Below are 17,577 nucleotides of genomic sequence, written 5' to 3'. Positions count from 1 at the left end.
TCAGCTGTGACTGTACGGTCGTGTGGCTCGATTTCCTGACGCTGATCCTGCTCACCAGATTCTCTCAGCGAGGGAGCCTCGTTAGTGGAAATGGCCAACAGGATGACCGTGTGCCTCATGGTTGCAGCAGGTTAATCATAATCTCAAGGAGATGGGGATAGGCCAGGCATCTGCCTGGGGGATGGCTAGACAGAGGCCCCTGGAGTACTGATGGAAAGTGGACGCAGTGACGCGCTGCTCTGGCGAATACTCCCATACCTATCCTAACTTTGTTCTTGTGGTTGCGACAGAAAGGGACACAGGCAATACCAAAAAAAACACCATTGAGATGTTCATTGTAAACCATCCAGGGGTATTCATCCAACCAGATCCTCAACAAACTTGCATTCCACCCTCCAAGATATCATGTAGGAAATACAAATGAGTCTGATAGCCATTTGTGGTGCTTTAGAAATCAGTATTTCTGTTCAGCAAATCACTGTTGAATTGCCTCTTCAAATTCAGCCGGTCATGTGACACCATTTACTCTGTTCCTGAGTGTCATTGTTAATGGTTTTAAAAACTAAAATAGAGAGGAACGCATATAGGCAATGTAGGTTGGTCTATGGGAACCTGCTTAGATTATGTGAAAGAAGAAATATGGTGATGGCAATGAATAGATGGATCATGGATGGATGAATGGATGGATCATGTATGGAGATGGATAGATAGATGAGGATTATGATGATGATGCAAAATTTACAAAATTAAAACAGGGTTTTTTTTTTTGTTTGCATGATTGAGGCCATGGAAGAGCTAGAGGAGAATGGAAAGGGGGAAATACCAACATCAGAGGAGAAGTGAGAGTGTGATCAAGAGGAGGGGGAGGACTCATGGGGGTGAATAAGCTGCACACAAGCTGAATGAAACACAACAAGAAGGGGAATGGGCAAGTGGGGATGAAAAAGAAAAGGAACAAATTAATATCGTCAGTAATAATATATTAATCAAGTGCCTGGATCTTCGATTTTGTTGGTTCAGTTTTAACATTTGTCCAGGCTTATAGCAGCTGTTAATGTCATTGTTTTGGCAAATAGATCTGTAGCGACTAAAATGGCATGAAATGTCAAATCAAGGGATACAAACCAACCAAAATCTTAACAAATAACTATTTCAATACTTATTCCACTTACAAGTATTTTAAATTTGACCGATATCAAAATCATCAGCGAGAGAAACGAAGAGCTGACCAACTAGGCCTGCTCTATCACGTTAACTAGAACATTCCTCGGTTGGTTAGCATACCTCCTCACCTGTTCATGTTTTCTATCTGGTGTGATGTCATCTCGATAGCAATCCACAATACACTCACCCCTCATGCATCGGTAAGCTAAAAATGCATTTTGGACAGAACCTTCCTTGAAAAAACATTCACTATCCACATTCTCTACAATTGATTGTTTCGACATACTGATCTTGTTCATTTGCACTGGCCACGTCCACCTGTTTTATATTCCACTGTTTTCAGTATAAAGCAAATAATTGCCTCTTTCTCTTGTATTTCTTTTTATAGTTGCTGCAAGGTCCTCCTGGTCCTCCTGGTTCTCCTGGTCTTCCTGGTCCTCCAGGTCCACGTGGTGAACCAGGGCTACTAGGGAGACCAGTTTCTGGAATTGGCTCTGGACAAACAATGGTGCCAGTGAGTAGAAGACACTAAACGGATAACATACAGTATCAGAGTTTGTCTCACCCCATAGAGAAGGCCTCTGTGCTTACTGGTGTAGACCAATGTTGATAGACCCATACCAGAACATGGAAAAGTGAAAAATCTAAAGGAAAATTAAGGTTCCATGTTTTGTTAGTCCTAGTCCTGATAAATGACATGCTTGCTGTTAAAATATGTTGAGCCCTTTTATATTAGTGCTTGAGTTCTCTGCTATTTTATCTTACTTTTACATTGACTAACAAAAATAAAACCCTGAAAGTATACTCAGACATTTGTGGGCAAATGTATGCACATCCTTTGCAAAAATCAGGTCATTTGCTGTTGTTTCCATGTAATAGAATGATATATCATTAATTTCTCAGAGCTGTTTTTGTGGTTGAGGATCTGAACAGCCACACATTATAGAAGATTGTATGGATACCATTATATATGAAGATATCTTAAAGCAGCACTCGCTTCCTTCAGCTCGAAAGCAGTGGCAATCCAATCACTTTTTCCAACATTAAAATGGCCCCAAACACACGAAATACATCAATCATTGTATTTTTGAATTTCAACAATTTCCATGTACTTGACAGACCCTCTCAATCATCTGACCTCAACCCATTGAACATGTCGTGGGAGAAATCTGTGGAGGTTAGCTACCTTAAGAACATTTGCAGCAATTATCTGAATTACGAGTAAAGGTACCCGGCATTACTGGGCAATACCAGGTCCCCCCTCCCACCCTTCTCCTGCATCCTCACACCCCATCCCCTACCTCCTCTCACCCCACACCCTCCCTCCAGACTCCCACCCCACCCCCCTCCCTTCAGACTCCATCCCCCTTCCCCTTCTCCTCGCTCCTCTAACCTCCATCCTTTCCCTCCCTCTTCTCACTCCTTCCTCCCACCTCCACCATTTCCATCCCTTCTACCAGCCCACCCCTTTCCCTCTGTCCTTTCCCTCCAAAACCTGCTTTGTTGTCAGCCAACTTTGTAGGTATACGGATTAAAATCGGCTGTTTTTAAAATTTTCGCAATTGAATGGAAATTTTTCAAACAGCAAATTAATTAAAAATATTATTACAATAAAAAATACTATACAGAGGGGTCTGGTCATCTCTTTTTCCTGTGCAGCACAAGACTGTGGGTGGCATCATTGACTGAGAGGGTGGCAGTGTTGCTGATGTAGTGCCCCGGTAGGTTAGAGCAGTAATTTGGAATTTGGCCAGAATGCTGTGGATAGCTCCCCTACTCTTCGCGAAGGACACCGCAAAGGGATCTTTAACGTCCACCGATTAACGCCGGCAGAAGGCACTCCCAGTTTAAGGGACAGCACACACATCGATGAATCGCCCTGCCTGTGAATCACCAGGATGACAGTTTATAGCTGGGCTGAGATTCGAACCCAGGCTAGACAGCTTCGAGCAAGTGTGTAAACCTCTCGGCCATCCTGCCATGGAGTGGGGATGCCTTGCTTTGTCGGCACTGAAAACATTTTTCAATTCTCTCTTGAACTTGTAGTTCGCTCTCCTCATTCTAATCCTCTAATATATTTTGCCTACCCCAACTCTGGAGATTTCCCCATGGAGAACCGAGCCACAGTCGCCACACCCACTGCCGGTGCCGCAGGAGCTTTGGCCTGCCTTAAAATTGTTTCTGTTGCACTCAGTTACACTTCGGGCATACTCGTTAATCTTTTCTTCACTCTATATAATTGTCGGAACAGTAGAAAAAAATTAAGTTGAATGCTTTGGCAATTTCACATGTCCTTGTGTAAATATGGAGAAGATAGAAGCATCACCCTGCTGCTCATGCGCTTCGTTATACAAAATCAGTAATTTCTTAACGTTTTCAGATTTCACTCCAGATTTCGACATTTATTTAGTCCACCAGATCTGATCGTCAAATCCGAAATCATAGTTCGATTATATTCACAGTATACACTTTAATTAGTCTGTGAGAGTACATTGTGTTTCCAAGGCAATTGGCTTTTTTAGTTGGCCGAATCAAAATGGCCGCTAAGACCCCTGCGAGGTGCAGTTGGGCTGGCCAAGAATAAGCCTTTCATAAAGGTCAGCCATTGACTAATTATTTTAAAAAGGGATGTTTATATTTACCAAACTACCGAATTTTCATCATGCACTCCCTTGGAGTTCCCTGAGTATGCATGCAAAGTTTGGGGCCACGAGGTTTCATGCTTTTGTAGTTATCGAGAAGACACACACTGACTGACTGACTGACTGGCACACACTGACATTTATTATTGTAGATAGAAGATATCTCTGAGAATGGGACAAAATTCCAATGGAAAGATCAGTTAAACTGATAGAGAATTACAAGAATAGACTTGAATAAGGGGTTAACAAGGGTGGAGAAAAGATCATGGTTTTGGATGGCAGATGATCTGAGATGGTCGGGAACAGCTGTCTTGAAGACGTGGGGGGAAGAATGAGATTGAAGAAAGTGTGGTAGTTGGTTCCACAGGTGTGGGAAAAAAAGGAATGAAAGAGAGAAGGTGAGCAGTGATTTGTCAGGTCAGGTATGGGAGCATGTGCCAGAACAGCGCGTCGCTGCGTCCACTTTCCGCCGGTACTCCAGGGGCCTCCGTCTGGCCATCCCCCAGGCAGATGCCAGGCCCATCCCCATCTCCTTGAGATGATGGTCAACCTGCTGCAACCATGAGGCACGTGGTCGGCCCACTGGCCTCCTCCACTCATGAGACTCCCTCGCTGAGAGAATCTGGTGAGCAGGATCAGCGTCAGGAAAACGAGCCACATGTCCATACAGCCGCAGCTGACGCTCACGGACTATGCAGGTAACAAATCTCATCCGAGTCTCTCTCAGCAACCGCTCGTTGGACACAAAATCCGACCAGCGATAGCCAAGGATTCTCCGAAGAGACCTGGTACCAAAGGAATTAAGTCTCCGTCTCAGATCCTTGGTCAAAGTCCAAGTCTCGCACCCATAGAGCAAGACTGGAAGTACCAAGGACCTGAAGACTCGGACTTTCGTCCTCCCGCACAGGTACCGGCAGCGCCACACCCCATGATCCAGTGAATCCATGACTCCCCAGGCCCGACCCAGACGTCTATTGACCTCCGGCTCACAACCTGCGGAGACATGAATATCACTGCCAAGGTAAGTGAATCTATCCACGACCTCAACATCCTCACCACAAACAGACACAGACAGGACAGCAGCATCCAAGATGTCACCGAAAGCCTGGATCTTTGTTTTGACCCAAGAAATCCGTAATCCCAACGGCTCCGACTCCTCATTCAGCACCTCGAGGGCCCCCAAGAGGATGTCTAAAGTCTCCGCAAAGATGACTGCATCATCTGCAAAATCAAGGTCCGAGATCTTGACATTGCCAAACGATGCACCGCAACTTGATCTCTCCGACATCCTCCCAAAAATCCAGTCCATACAAGTGCTGAAAAGTGTGGGGGCAAGTACACATCCCTGACGAACTCCAGTAACAACTGGAAATAAGTCAGAGGCGGTACCACCACACTTCACAGCACTCTCAGTACCAGAGTAGAGTTCAGACATCAGATCGATCAGTTTTGGTGGCACCCCACGAAGACCAAGAATCCTCCAGAGGACATCCCGATTCACTGAATCGAACGCTTTACAGAGATCAACAAAGGCTGCAAGCAGCCCCTGCCGAAACTCTCGTCTGCGTTCAGTGAGGACACGAAGAGCAAGGATACGGTCAATCGTTGACCTCTTTGGTGTAAAGCCTGACTGCTCTGGACGCTGGTGCTCAAGCAGATGGTGGCGAACCCTATCAAGAATTATCCGAGCAAAGACCTTGCCCGGCACTGAGAGCAGCGTCACCCCTCGGTAGTTGTTGCAGTCTTGGCGATCACCCTTCCCTTTCCAGAGAGGGACAACAAGGCCCCTCTTCCAGTCAGTTGGGATGATGCCTGTGTTCCAGGCAGAGCACAAAACTGCATGCAACGACACGAGTGCAGCATTTCCACCAGCCTTGAGAAGTTCAGCATGGATGCCACAGATCCCTGGAGCTTTGCCCCGTTTCAACTGGTTCACCGCAGCCCGTGTTTCCACAAGCGATGGTGGACCACAGTTGATTCGAGGGTCAGCAACAGGGATTGTAACACCCTTGACGTCCAACTCGACAGCTGGGGGATCAGCCTGGTACAACCGCTCAAAGTAACCGGCCCAGCGGGCCTTCACTTCAGACTCCTCTGTCAAGAGCCTACCACTCTCTGCTCGAACTGCAGTGCTCCGAGGGATGGGCTTGGATGAACGTAATGCGCGAATTCCCCTGTAAGCGGGACGAGAATCACCTGTCCACAGGTGATGCTCTACCCCCTCACAGATTCCTCGCACATAGGCCTCCTTGTCCACCCTCAGTGCACGTACAGTTTTACGCCTCAGCTCCCTGAACAGCTCAGCTCTGCCATTCAGCCTGGCCCTGCGACTCTGGTCAATGGTATCCAGTGTCCCTTGAGAGACAAAATTCTTCTTTGCCCTGCGGTGAACTCCAAGGCATCCACCGGCAACATCAAGGACGGTGGTCTTGAAGGTGCTCCACAACTCTTCAGGACCCCCTAAAGCACCCAGACCCCCCAAGTGTCCACTCAGCCTGTTCGCAAACTCCTCAGCTACTCTCTCATCCCTGAGCTTGGCAACATCCAGCCTAGGCTGGGATGGTACCATTCTCCAGGATTTAAGGTGCAGCTTTAGAGTTGCTACAACAAGCCTGTGGTCAGTATTGAGGAACTGAGCACTCCGGTAGACCCTGCAGTTCTGGATCATCCTCCAACGACCGTCAATGAGGACATGGTCAATCTCCTTTGCCACACCGCCAGCGTTGGAATACCAAGTCCAGCGATGAGCTTGCGGGCGCTGAAACCATGAACCAGCCACCCTAAGTCCATGACTTCTTGCAAAGTCAAGGAACTTAGTGCTATTCTGGTTCATAGTTCCTGACCCATGGGGACCAACACACACCTCATAACCATCCCTATCAGTTCCAGTCGATGCATTGAAATCCCCCAAGACTAGAAGTGTATCTCGTCTGGGGCACTGATCAACCACAGACTCGAGTGTGGCGTAGAATGTGTCCTTCACGGTAAGATCACTCGCCTCAGTCGGACCATAAATAGAGACCAGGGAAATGACACCTAAGGAGTGACGAATCCTTAATCTCATAATACGCTCGTTGACCGGTGTTACCTCAATTATCATTGGGGTCAGCTTATTGGCCACAGCTACAGCAACTCCTTGGGTATGGTAACCATCAGAGCGACCAGACCAATAGTAGGTGTAACCACCCACCATTATCTCGCCGCAATCCGGTCTCCGAACCTCAGAGAGAGCTGCAATCCCGATGTCCAAACGCTTGAGCTCAGATGATAACAGAGACAGGTGATCATCCTCTCTTAGGGATAGGACATTCCAGGCACCCACCCGAAGGGACCGCCTCAGGTTAACCCAAGGAGACCGCCGTCTGGTGGACGACACCTCAGCACCACTCCGACACACTCTCCCGCAATCTGACCCAGGGATGTTACCCCGTGGTTTCCCTCCTATCAAAGATTGGGGGTCCCGAAGGCTTTGCCCCAATCCCATCATCCGGTGAGCTGCCCTGCGAAGGGAAGCTGCACAGGAGGTACTCCCACGGAGTGGGTTTTCAGATTTTTTTGCGTTTTTGCGTTTTGCGGAATGAAGCGTTTTACGGTGGCTGGAGTGCAAATCCTGCCACCAACCTCCTAATAAGAAGTAACCCAACTGCAGGAGGACGTCCGCAGACACAGTTGGGCACTAGATATGGATGGCCGTTGGCTCACAAGGAGCTCCTCCGCCCTTTGACAGGTTTTGTTTTTAATCCTGCTGGGTGTCCATATCCAAACACCCTCCTCACCAGAAAACCTGGTGGGGGAGACGGTTTAGTCGCCGACAACCCGACCATGGAACAGGTTAGTACAGGTTTACATGGTACCTGTAGCAGGTCACAGATCGAACCTGACCTGACATGGATTTGTGATTTTGGTAATTTTACCAGAAGGGGGTTGTTGGCGGACCTTGAGTGCCCTGAAGATACCGGGGGAGAGGGGGGAGAGAGGGGACAAAGTATGGAGAAGGCAGAGAGTGCAATCATAGAAAGGAGGCAGAAGAAGGCACAGATATATCACTGATCTGTCGGCGATGGCAAAGTGATCGGCCGATACTCAGCTTTATTGCGGGAGTCTCCGATGATATTGAGGCCTTGGTTTCCACGGCATGAAGCTAAGCAAGGTGGTGCGGCATGGGCAGCAGCTAAGAAGGGAGAGCAGTCCTCCATCAAGCTGCAGAGACATTCAGACAGACAGACAGACAGACAGACAGACAGACAGACAGACAGACAGACAGACAGACAGACAGACAGACATACAGACATACAGACATATTTCTCAGGATTAAAAGACATATTCCAGGTGTTTGACCAATTTGTAATTTTGTGATGGTCTGGAGAGAGGGAAGAGGCCACTGTCTCTGAAGGATGAGGAATGTCATGGCAGAGGATGGAGTCATTAGCAGAGAGATAAATGGGATTTTCCAGAGTCTGAGAAATCATTGATAAAGATTAGGAATAGGATGGAGCTTAGAACATTGCCTCAGGGTACTCCAGCCTTGACATGGAGATGGGATGAAAGGGTTCTGTTGAGAGCCACACGTTGGCTATGAGAGTAGAGGAAGTCAGTAAACCATGTGTAGAGTGGACCTTGGATGCCTTAGATACAGTTTGGAGAGCAAGGCAGGATGCCAGACTGTATCAAAAGCTCGAGATATGTCCAGAGAGATGGCCATGATCTCATGTCTGACATTGAGGTCCTCCATTGATTGTTGAGAGAGGAGAAGCAGTATGTCCAAGGTAGAGTGACTTGGTCTGAATCCAAATTGATGATCTGAGAGGTCACTGGTAAAAAGGAATGATTTTATGTGAATTGCAATGATTGGAAGTAGGCTAATTGGTCTGTAGTCAAGCAGATCCATTTTTTGCACATTTTTTTTATGTAATGCAGTGATGTTGGGTGACTTCCAAGGAGATGGAAGATGACGTAGGGCAAATGACTGGGTGAAAAGGGCCGAATGAGTAGGTGGAAGAGTAGCAGAGCAGATTTTTAGGACACATGAGCTGATACCATCTGGTCCCATTGCAGAATTGGAGTCAAAATTTTCCAGAAACTTCTCCATATTCTCCAGTGCAAAGACAGAGTGCAGGATGGGTGCAGAGAGAGAGAGGGGGGGATGAGGATACAAGATTTGGAAGCAAATACAGAATTGATGCATTCAACCTTCTCACGAGCAGAGTCAGCTGTGGTGCTATTTGAGGAGAGGGAAGGGATGGAGGGGAAGCATAAACGAGAGAGACTTAACAAGGTGCCACCAGTTTTTTGAGGAGGGAGACAAGTTTGAAAGTTCATTCTTGAGATTGGACAGATGTTGTTTTCTGGCTCTCCTGAGAGTGGACACACACCTGTTGCAGGTTTTGTGTCATGATCTGAGTTTGCCTCCGGTTGGATTTGCCTTCCAGGAGGAGAATCCAAGTTGCTTCAAGGCAACTGCCTCACCACAGGATTCCATGTACCATGGGCGGTAAGACAGGTACGATAATTGAAGACGAGATGGGATTATTCTGTGTATAAGGGAGAGCAGGTTCCTGTGGAAGAATTCCCAGGCTGAATTAATATCAGGGGCTGTAGATATAGGAGACCAGTCCTGAAGTGCAATGGCTGCTTGCATTTCCTGCCAGTTTTCCCGAGTGAACTGCAGACTTGCCCGTGCTGAGTCTGTTCTCTGAGAATGGTGAGAGAGATGTTGACCTTCATAAGCGTATGATCAGACGAACCAATTAGAGCAAAGGAAGAGCAGGAGACATTGGTGGGGGGAGTCGGTCATTCAGCAGGAGACAAAGTCCAGAAGAGAGGATTTGCCATTGATAGAAATACGGGTTGGAAAGTTAACAGATTGGGTCGGTCTCATGGATTTGCAGAAGTTCCATGGCTGGTGATTTGTTTATTTGGGCCTTTTTAATAAATATTCGCTGTAAATTTGATTCCTTGTTTCCACTGTGTGAAGTCCTGCTTTTGCAAGGGTTGTGCAAATTTTTATCTCATATTTTACAATGCACTGCCATATTTCTGTTGAAAGTAAGTCTTTATTTATTTATTTATTTATTTAGATTTGTGATGATATCATTTTAAAATTATATTTGTGAATAGTGATTTCCTTTCATGTGCTGTTATGTTGTGAAATTTCACATTGTTGAGTGATTAAGGTGAAATATCTCATAAACGTTTCTGTTTTATGACATCCCGAGCTTCTTTCTGTCTGGCAGGGTGAGAAGGGAGACCGCGGTGAATCTGGACCAAGAGGACCTTCTGGACCTCCTGGTCTCCCTGGTCCTCCTGGTCCTCCTGGACCTACATCTGTCACAAAACACGTAAGTACTTTAAGATATCATTCATTTTGTTTACACCACCATGACCTAATACAAGGAATCAGGTGTATCGTATTGTTTCAAGTAATTATGCCAATATATACTTTTCGTTAAAACTATTTTTACAACTCTTTTGCTATTTCAAACATTCCGTTCAGCCTACAATGAACCAGCATGATGTCATCATGGCAAATCAATTCAGCATAACCGCATTCTATGTAAAAATATCAAGTTGTTAAATCAAAGTGTGCTAATATGATTGCTCTGGTTAATTTAAAGGTCCCATGACACCCAAAACTTTCTGGTTATTTATATATTAACTTGACCTTCCGAGTGAAGAAATCACCCATGTTTTTTTTATCAAAATGGGATAATTAGACCAATATTTCGAATATTTCTGGTGCTTTTCACAACTTGCTATGCCCTGCCCCTTAAAAAAGTTGACTACAGCGAATCGCAGCGTTGACGTCACATGCAGAAACTCGCACAGAGTGGATTGACTCGAGATCTCTAGAGTCTAGACTAGTCCGATAAATCTGCCGTCCGTCCGACTAGGCCGATAATTCTGACGTGCTGTAGTTTCTTTTATTATTCTCTTTTCTTCATTGTTTTCTACTGGCACTACATGACGACAGTAGGAATAAAATAAATAGAAATGCAACAGAACGTGAGATTTATCGGACTACTCTAGACAATTGTGTCACAAGGTGTGTTCTGCACACAAGTTTTCATCATATTCGGACAGCGAGATTGCTTCGTTTTATGCGCGGAGAGATACGGCCGATGACATGGGCTGGCCTTGCTTGTGATTCATTTGCTGCGGAGCAACATGCCCGCTGCGCTGCGCTGGTCACGTCACCTCACTAAAATATTTCTGATATCGAGCAGTATGCAAGTCGAATTTAAATTATTGAATTACGAATAGGATTTAGTCAAACCAGTTGTTATTGCCAAGTCTTCCTTCGATGTCCTCCCGATCATAATTAACTCCGGGAATTTCATCGCCATTATCCTCTGCTTGTCCTGCTTCGGGCTCGAACTGCTAAAGCCGTATTCTATTTCCAGCTGCCTGAACTTCACCTCCCGCGACTACGTTATCCGACAATTCTCCATGTGATTCAGACCAAAATCCTTCATTTCTCTCACACTTACTGTCGTTACCAGACAAATCAAAGTCCATGTCATCCATTATTCAAAACCAAATGTTCGGTTTTTTTAAAGCAGAAATGAACGAAGCGTTTGAGTCGACCAATCGAATGTGGAAATGCACAGAAAGCCAATAGAATCACGTAGACCACCAACCAAAGTAATTTATGTGCAGCCTTTGTCAAACTGCAGTTGACATCATGTGGGTTACGCCCCTTTCAGTAGAATTTTTAGGGGTGTTCCCGAAGCGGTTTGTTTTTTTTAATTTTACATTTTACAGAATGAGTATTGTGAAAAAAACATTGTCAGATCTGAAATCACGATGAAAAACTCCTATAGGACATATCTATATATATATATATATATATATATATATATATATATATATATATATATATATATATATATATATATATATATATATATATATGGAATTTCAGTACTTTTGGGTGTAATGGGACCTTTAAACCTTGCATGGCAAAGCTACTCAGTTATGTTGATCCAAAATGGATCATGTAGCAGGTTATCAAATCCTCCTCAACATACACTAAAGGGGTAAGCTCTTTTAGCCCCTCACCATGCCCCAACCTCTCCAGAATGATTCCTCCAGTACTCCTTCCTTTCATTGCCAACCTTCCAAAATCCAGACTTCCTGCTCACCTTCACTCCTTTGTTTCTCTTTTCTTCTGCCTGTAGCATTACTTTCCTGAGTCATCAATGGTTAGAAGCACTCATTCTCAAAGAAGAGTCAATGGTAATCCAAGTGGACATCTTACAGGCATCTACGTTATCTGATACCCTGTCCCTGCTTTACAAACTGTCAGCTAATTGAATTCAGCGTTTGCTCCAGGGCTGGCTGTTGGATTTTTTGCATTCTCATAAGAACAGGGTTGCTTTGGATGGCATTATCGTCCCTACTTTACCTTTAGAGGTCAGCTTCCCGAAAGGTAACATTCGGAGACCAATCATGTTCTTGGTCAATATCAATAATCTTTTTTCATCACTGGAAATCCATTGTATCACTTTACAGATCACACCTCTGTGTGTAATATAGTTCCTCACTCAGCATCAGGTAGGTTTGGCAGCATCCCTCTGCCAATGTTGAGAAAATAAGGAACAGGTCATCCACCTTTAAAACACATTTAATGAAGGAAAAATCCAGACTCACTTTATCATTGAATAAGGACTAGCAAGCAAGCCCCTCAATTTATTTGTGTGGTCAGCCTCTCGGAGAGCTTCAGTCTCTCTGGGTCAGATATATAGTGGGAGCTCCTGGGCTTTCGTATCAACTGCAACCTTTCTTGGGAAGATTGTATCTCCAAGGTGACCTCCAAAGCCCATGACTGCCTCATAATTGTCCACAGGGTAAAGTCCTTCCTGTCATGCTCCTGCTTATGAAGGTGCATGCATAAGGTCTTTATCCGAAGTGTCATGGAATATGATCCCCCTGCACACTGGTGCTGATGATTTTCATCTTAGAATGAGGAACCTATCTTGCTGTTAAAGACTACTGTCTATCTGCATTAGCAGACAGGTAAAACAGTTGTTGGCATCAACAGAACGTTGATTGAGATATGCTGCCTACAGTGGGAAGGAAGAAGAAGCTCACGTTTCGGGCATTAGTTCTTTGTCATAAACCTCTTTTGCTCCAACGAAGGGTTAACGCGTGAAATGTCACATTCCTCTTGCTCCCCACAGCGGTTAACCAACCTCAATCAATGCCCTGTTGATTTCATTCACTCTTTTACATCTTCCCCATTTGAGGCCGTGGAGTATTAGGCATTTCATGTCACAACAGGAGTCTGAGTCTATGGGTCTGTTTCTTGCTTACTCAAGGCAGATTGGTATAGTTTCACAGTTTCATTTCATCTATTCGAGTTTTTCTCTTCCTGGCCTCTTAACTTTCTGTCCTATCCCACCTCCCTGTTCTCCCTCCCTTATCCCACACCCGAGGTCCATAAACCCCTATCTTTGTACCCCGCTTCCAAAGTTTAAACTTGATACTTACACCCCTCCTTTCAAACATGTGGAACTTGTATTGGCGATTTGGTTATCTTATATGCTCTTCCTTTCAGAATTTCAAGTCCACTGCCCACTTCCATGCCTTGTGGTCTCCCATTTCCAACTCTGAACTCTAATACCATGAAGACCCTATGCCATGTTTCCCACACCCTTATCTTCATTCTGTGTCCTGTTCGTGTCTTCCTGTTGCCCCCTTTGCCCCACTCTGTGTCTGTTGACATTTTGACCCCGTTATTCCACTCTTCCATCATCCTCCATTTATTCTCATTTTATCGCGACATTGCTTCACGGATCAATGATCATTTTGTGATGTCCATGTGTTATGTGCAGGAGGCGGTGGAAAGTATTGTACATGGGCAGTCTGGTACACCTGGCAGTCAAGTGAGTGTTCCACTTGAAGATTCTCTCTTAGTTGTGAGTTGTTGTGCTGTATACATTATTCAGCAGCGTGTTTCAGCTTTCCAGACGACGTGGCTGTTTATACAACACCCAAGTCCATATCACGTCCAAGCTGTGTTTAAGATGTGTTCAGGCTGTATCGTTGTTTCTCTCTATGCTAGTTGTATTCATGTTCTGGTGTTTTCTGTATTGGATGAACAAAGATCATTTTGGTTTGCGCTTAATTGTGAGATTGGAGATGCAGTGTTAAGAGAAAAAAAAAAAATCGAAAAATGATGTGAACTAATTCAAACTCGGTGCAAGCTAAACAGGACATGTATTGTATGTACAAAGGGTTGGACAGGATATGGCAATGAACATGAACCCAGAAGCATCGACGAGAGAGGGAGAGAGAGAGGGGGAGAGAGAGAGAGAGAGAGAGAGAGAGAGAGAGAGAGAGAGAGAGAGAGAGAGAGAGAGAGAGAGAGAGAGAGAGAGAGAGAGAGAGAGAGAGAGAGAGAGACAGAGACAGAGACAGAGACAGAGACAGAGACAGAGACAGACAGACAAGAATTTGACTTTGTAAGATTAACCTGGAGGGGATACGAGATGAACATGGTACATAGAATTGGAGGGGAATGAAGAGCTTGAATGGACAGGTGGTGTCAGATCAGAGGAATGATCCAAGAAGAGTGGGAAGCCATCGATTCACCCATGGTGGGGGCATCTATAGGCCCTGTACAATGACATTTCTTTGTGGTTGATGATACGAAGAACTTTATTGTTTACTTCTTGGGTTAGGTCGAGTTAATGGGCATATAAAAGTAGTGGTATGGTTAGACTAGAGCATTATTAAACATGTTTGGCCTGCTTTAATTGTATGGAACCAGAAGTATGCAGCAATTTGCAAATTCCCATCTTCCCAACTTTTGATTTCTCCCCTCTCAGAGTTTGGTTGCGTATGTTTCAAATACATAACATCATTGTGTTTCAGCAGGTGCTACCCACTGTTTCAATCTTAATGACTCCTCAAAAGCGAATCACGCTTTGAAATCAGCAAATGGTGAAGATTTTATCTATACTTCCCAATGTGTATTCAGCCTGGTGTTGGCTTCGTGTTTAAGGTGGCTAGCTTGCAATCCTAGGGTCCTGAGTTGGAGTCCTGTTGGCTGCTGAATTAACACCACGTGGTGTTGACTCAGCCTATCATCCTTCCGAGGTCGGCAAAATGAGTACCAGTGTACTGGTAGAGGGGCACAGCATCAGCGGCACAGCCACGCTTCCCAGAAATGATAGCTACCCCGGCAGCCAAGCTGCCATATGCAAGAACAGAACAATGTGTGTTCAAAAGGCAAATGCTCCGATCAATATCGTGGCTCGTCTTCCCTCTCCCTTGGTCCAATTTTTCGACTCGTCCGAATCATACGGCTCAAACTGACGGACAATATGCCAACATTTCTGGATGAAACATCCAAATGATCACACATCCATTCTCTTGTTTATCACCAGACCATTCGTTACTTTTTCCAAAACATCTCAGAGTCCCTTTCAGTGCTTGAGTTGTTCTTCGTAGCTGAGCTTGTCTCAACCCTAGTTTCCATCTCTTCCACCATTTGAACTTTGCCTACTTAAACCTGTGAAGTCACAACTCAATACAGGTGACAAAGATTCAGTTGGGAAACCTTGGTTTTACTCGGTTTTAAATGTCAGTTCAAGTTAAAACCAGATAATACATTTATTTCACTGTTTGCATCAATGTATTTACTACAAATGCCAATATTTCTGAAAACTTGTATATTCCACTTTGATATTCTCTTCACGCATGAATAGCTTTTTGTGATATTGCAGAGATTAAAATAGAGTTTTGTAAGTTTTTGAAATGTGTGGATCATATTTTCTCCCAAACAGCCCTCCCACCCATTCCTTGTCTAAATTGTATTGTTTTCGTATGACATTGGCATCAATGTTCAGAATATTTTGCATACATTGGTTACATTATTTGGTGACTTGTTTTGACTACATTTCTCAGAATCAGTAAAACCTGAAGTGTGTGTGTGTGTGTGTGTGTGTGTGTGTGTGTGTGTGTGTGTGTGTGTGTGTGTGTGTGTGTGTGTGTGTGTGTGTGTGTGTGTGTGCGCGCGCGCGCGCGCGCGCGCGCGCACACGTGTGCAGGGCGAGAAAGGGGATATGGGGTTACCTGGACTGCCTGGCCCCGCAGGTCCTAAGGTATCGCTCGCATGTTCAATGCACGTGACATGACCATTGAACAATGAACATAGGGATTACAGAAACATGATTATTTATTTAATAACATACAAGTTTGATTTGTTATTAAATTATCTCATGACTACACTGTACTCTCCACAAAATTGTACTTTCAATTGAAATGCCATCAGAGTTCATCAAATATTCAGGCTGACAGGATGGCCTAGAGGTATGCACACTCACCTCGAAGCTGTCTAGCATGGGGTTCGAATCTTGACCCAGCTATAAACTGTCACTCCAGTGTTTCATCGGCAGGGCAGTTCATGAATGTGTGTGTCGTCAATCTGATGGATCTTAAAGAGGCGTTCGTTGGTTCTGCCAGAATTTGTTGGTGGACATTAAAGATCCCATGGTGTCCTTCACGAAGAGGAGACATGCTATTGCCGACACCCTGGCCAAATTTACAAATTCCTGCCCTAATATACAAATGTCACTGCATCAGTGGCACAGCCATTCCTGCAGCCAGTGATTCTGTGCTGCATATGAACGAACGAATCAAATAATTGTAATGTTTGCAGATAAAATACGTGACACCTCACATGATGTGCTTGTATATGAATGAACATCAAGGATATTGGCGATATCAGTATACATTTACATAAAGAACAAGAAAAATAGCAATCGGAGATTGCAGACCCTCACCAGGACTTGTTTTGTTTGGTGTTTGTGTATTTTGTGTGGCATTTGTGTAGTGATGTGAGACATACTTAATAATTAATAATAATTAATAAGAGACATAATTAGAAATGCCACTTTATAACTACTGGCAGTGATGACCAGGTACCAAGACGTCCCACTTTGATGCAACCCCGCTTTGATTGGACACCTGACCCTGACTTACACCATTTTTTTTTATTATTCAATTGAACTTAGAATGGGATGAAAATAAATTCAATTAAGTTAAAATCAAATGGAAGACCAAATAGCTACACTCCTGCATTGGAGTAATCCGAAGGAACCCAAACAAACAAAGAGCAAAGATGGAGTCATCAGGAAGAACCTGGATATGATTTGCATTTCATCTGCTAGTCCTTTACCCTCAAACCCATCCAGGCACAGCCAAGTGAGCCTTATTTAAAAAAAAACAAAAATAATCAAAATCAAAAAAATAAATAATTCTGGCTGCCAGACCATGCATCCAATCAAGTTGAAATCTAAAACATGTATTCCCCATCACGACTACATCATAATTTTGAAGTTTCATGTCGATTGATTAAGCAGTTCCAGAGAAAACATTATTTTATATTTTCTTCAATCCAATATGGCTGCCAAACCATTTGACCTATCAATTATTCCGAAACAAACTTGTACACCCAAGGCTCGGGGAACATTTTTGTGAAGCTTCCCCTCGATTTGTTCTAGAGAAGAAGATTTTTCTTGGTTTCAAGGTAAATCCAATATGGCTGCAAAATCATGTGACCTATGATGGCAGGTCAGGTGTGGGAGCATGCGCCAGAGCAGTGCGTCATGATGTCATACATGTGAAACTTTTGTTCCTCATGGAGAGGCGGTCATACGTGTATCATTTTGCCTTGATCTGTTCAGCCACTTCAGAGAAGAAGTTTTTGAAGGTTTTTAAAAATTTATTAAACAATATGGCTGCCGAATCACGTGACTACTGATGA

General features: G+C 44.4%; 1 protein-coding gene across 8 annotated transcripts in view; it reads left to right on the top strand.

Annotated features, from left to right (window-relative positions):
- The window catches only part of LOC147030213 (uncharacterized), a 296,012-nt gene that overhangs the window by 225,668 nt on the left and 52,767 nt on the right, over positions 1-17,577 (top strand). For 7 of the 8 annotated variants that reach the window (XM_085874046.1, XM_085874047.1, XM_085874042.1 and 4 more), the window contains 4 exons: positions 1,553-1,678; positions 10,040-10,144; positions 13,640-13,690; positions 15,860-15,913. In XM_085874046.1, coding sequence (XP_085730172.1) covers positions 1,553-1,678; positions 10,040-10,144; positions 13,640-13,690; positions 15,860-15,913 — 336 coding nt within the window. The remainder of the gene's footprint in view (positions 1-1,552; positions 1,679-10,039; positions 10,145-13,639; positions 13,691-15,859; positions 15,914-17,577) is intronic. The other variant, XM_085874044.1, reaches the window with a different exon arrangement.

The sequence above is a fragment of the Eptatretus burgeri genome, chromosome 3 (assembly GCF_056783735.1).
Source record: "Eptatretus burgeri isolate ZD-2024b chromosome 3, Ebu_testis_v1, whole genome shotgun sequence".
Lineage (NCBI taxonomy): Eukaryota > Metazoa > Chordata > Myxini > Myxiniformes > Myxinidae > Eptatretus > Eptatretus burgeri.
This window is presented reverse-complemented; position numbering and strand designations above follow the sequence as displayed.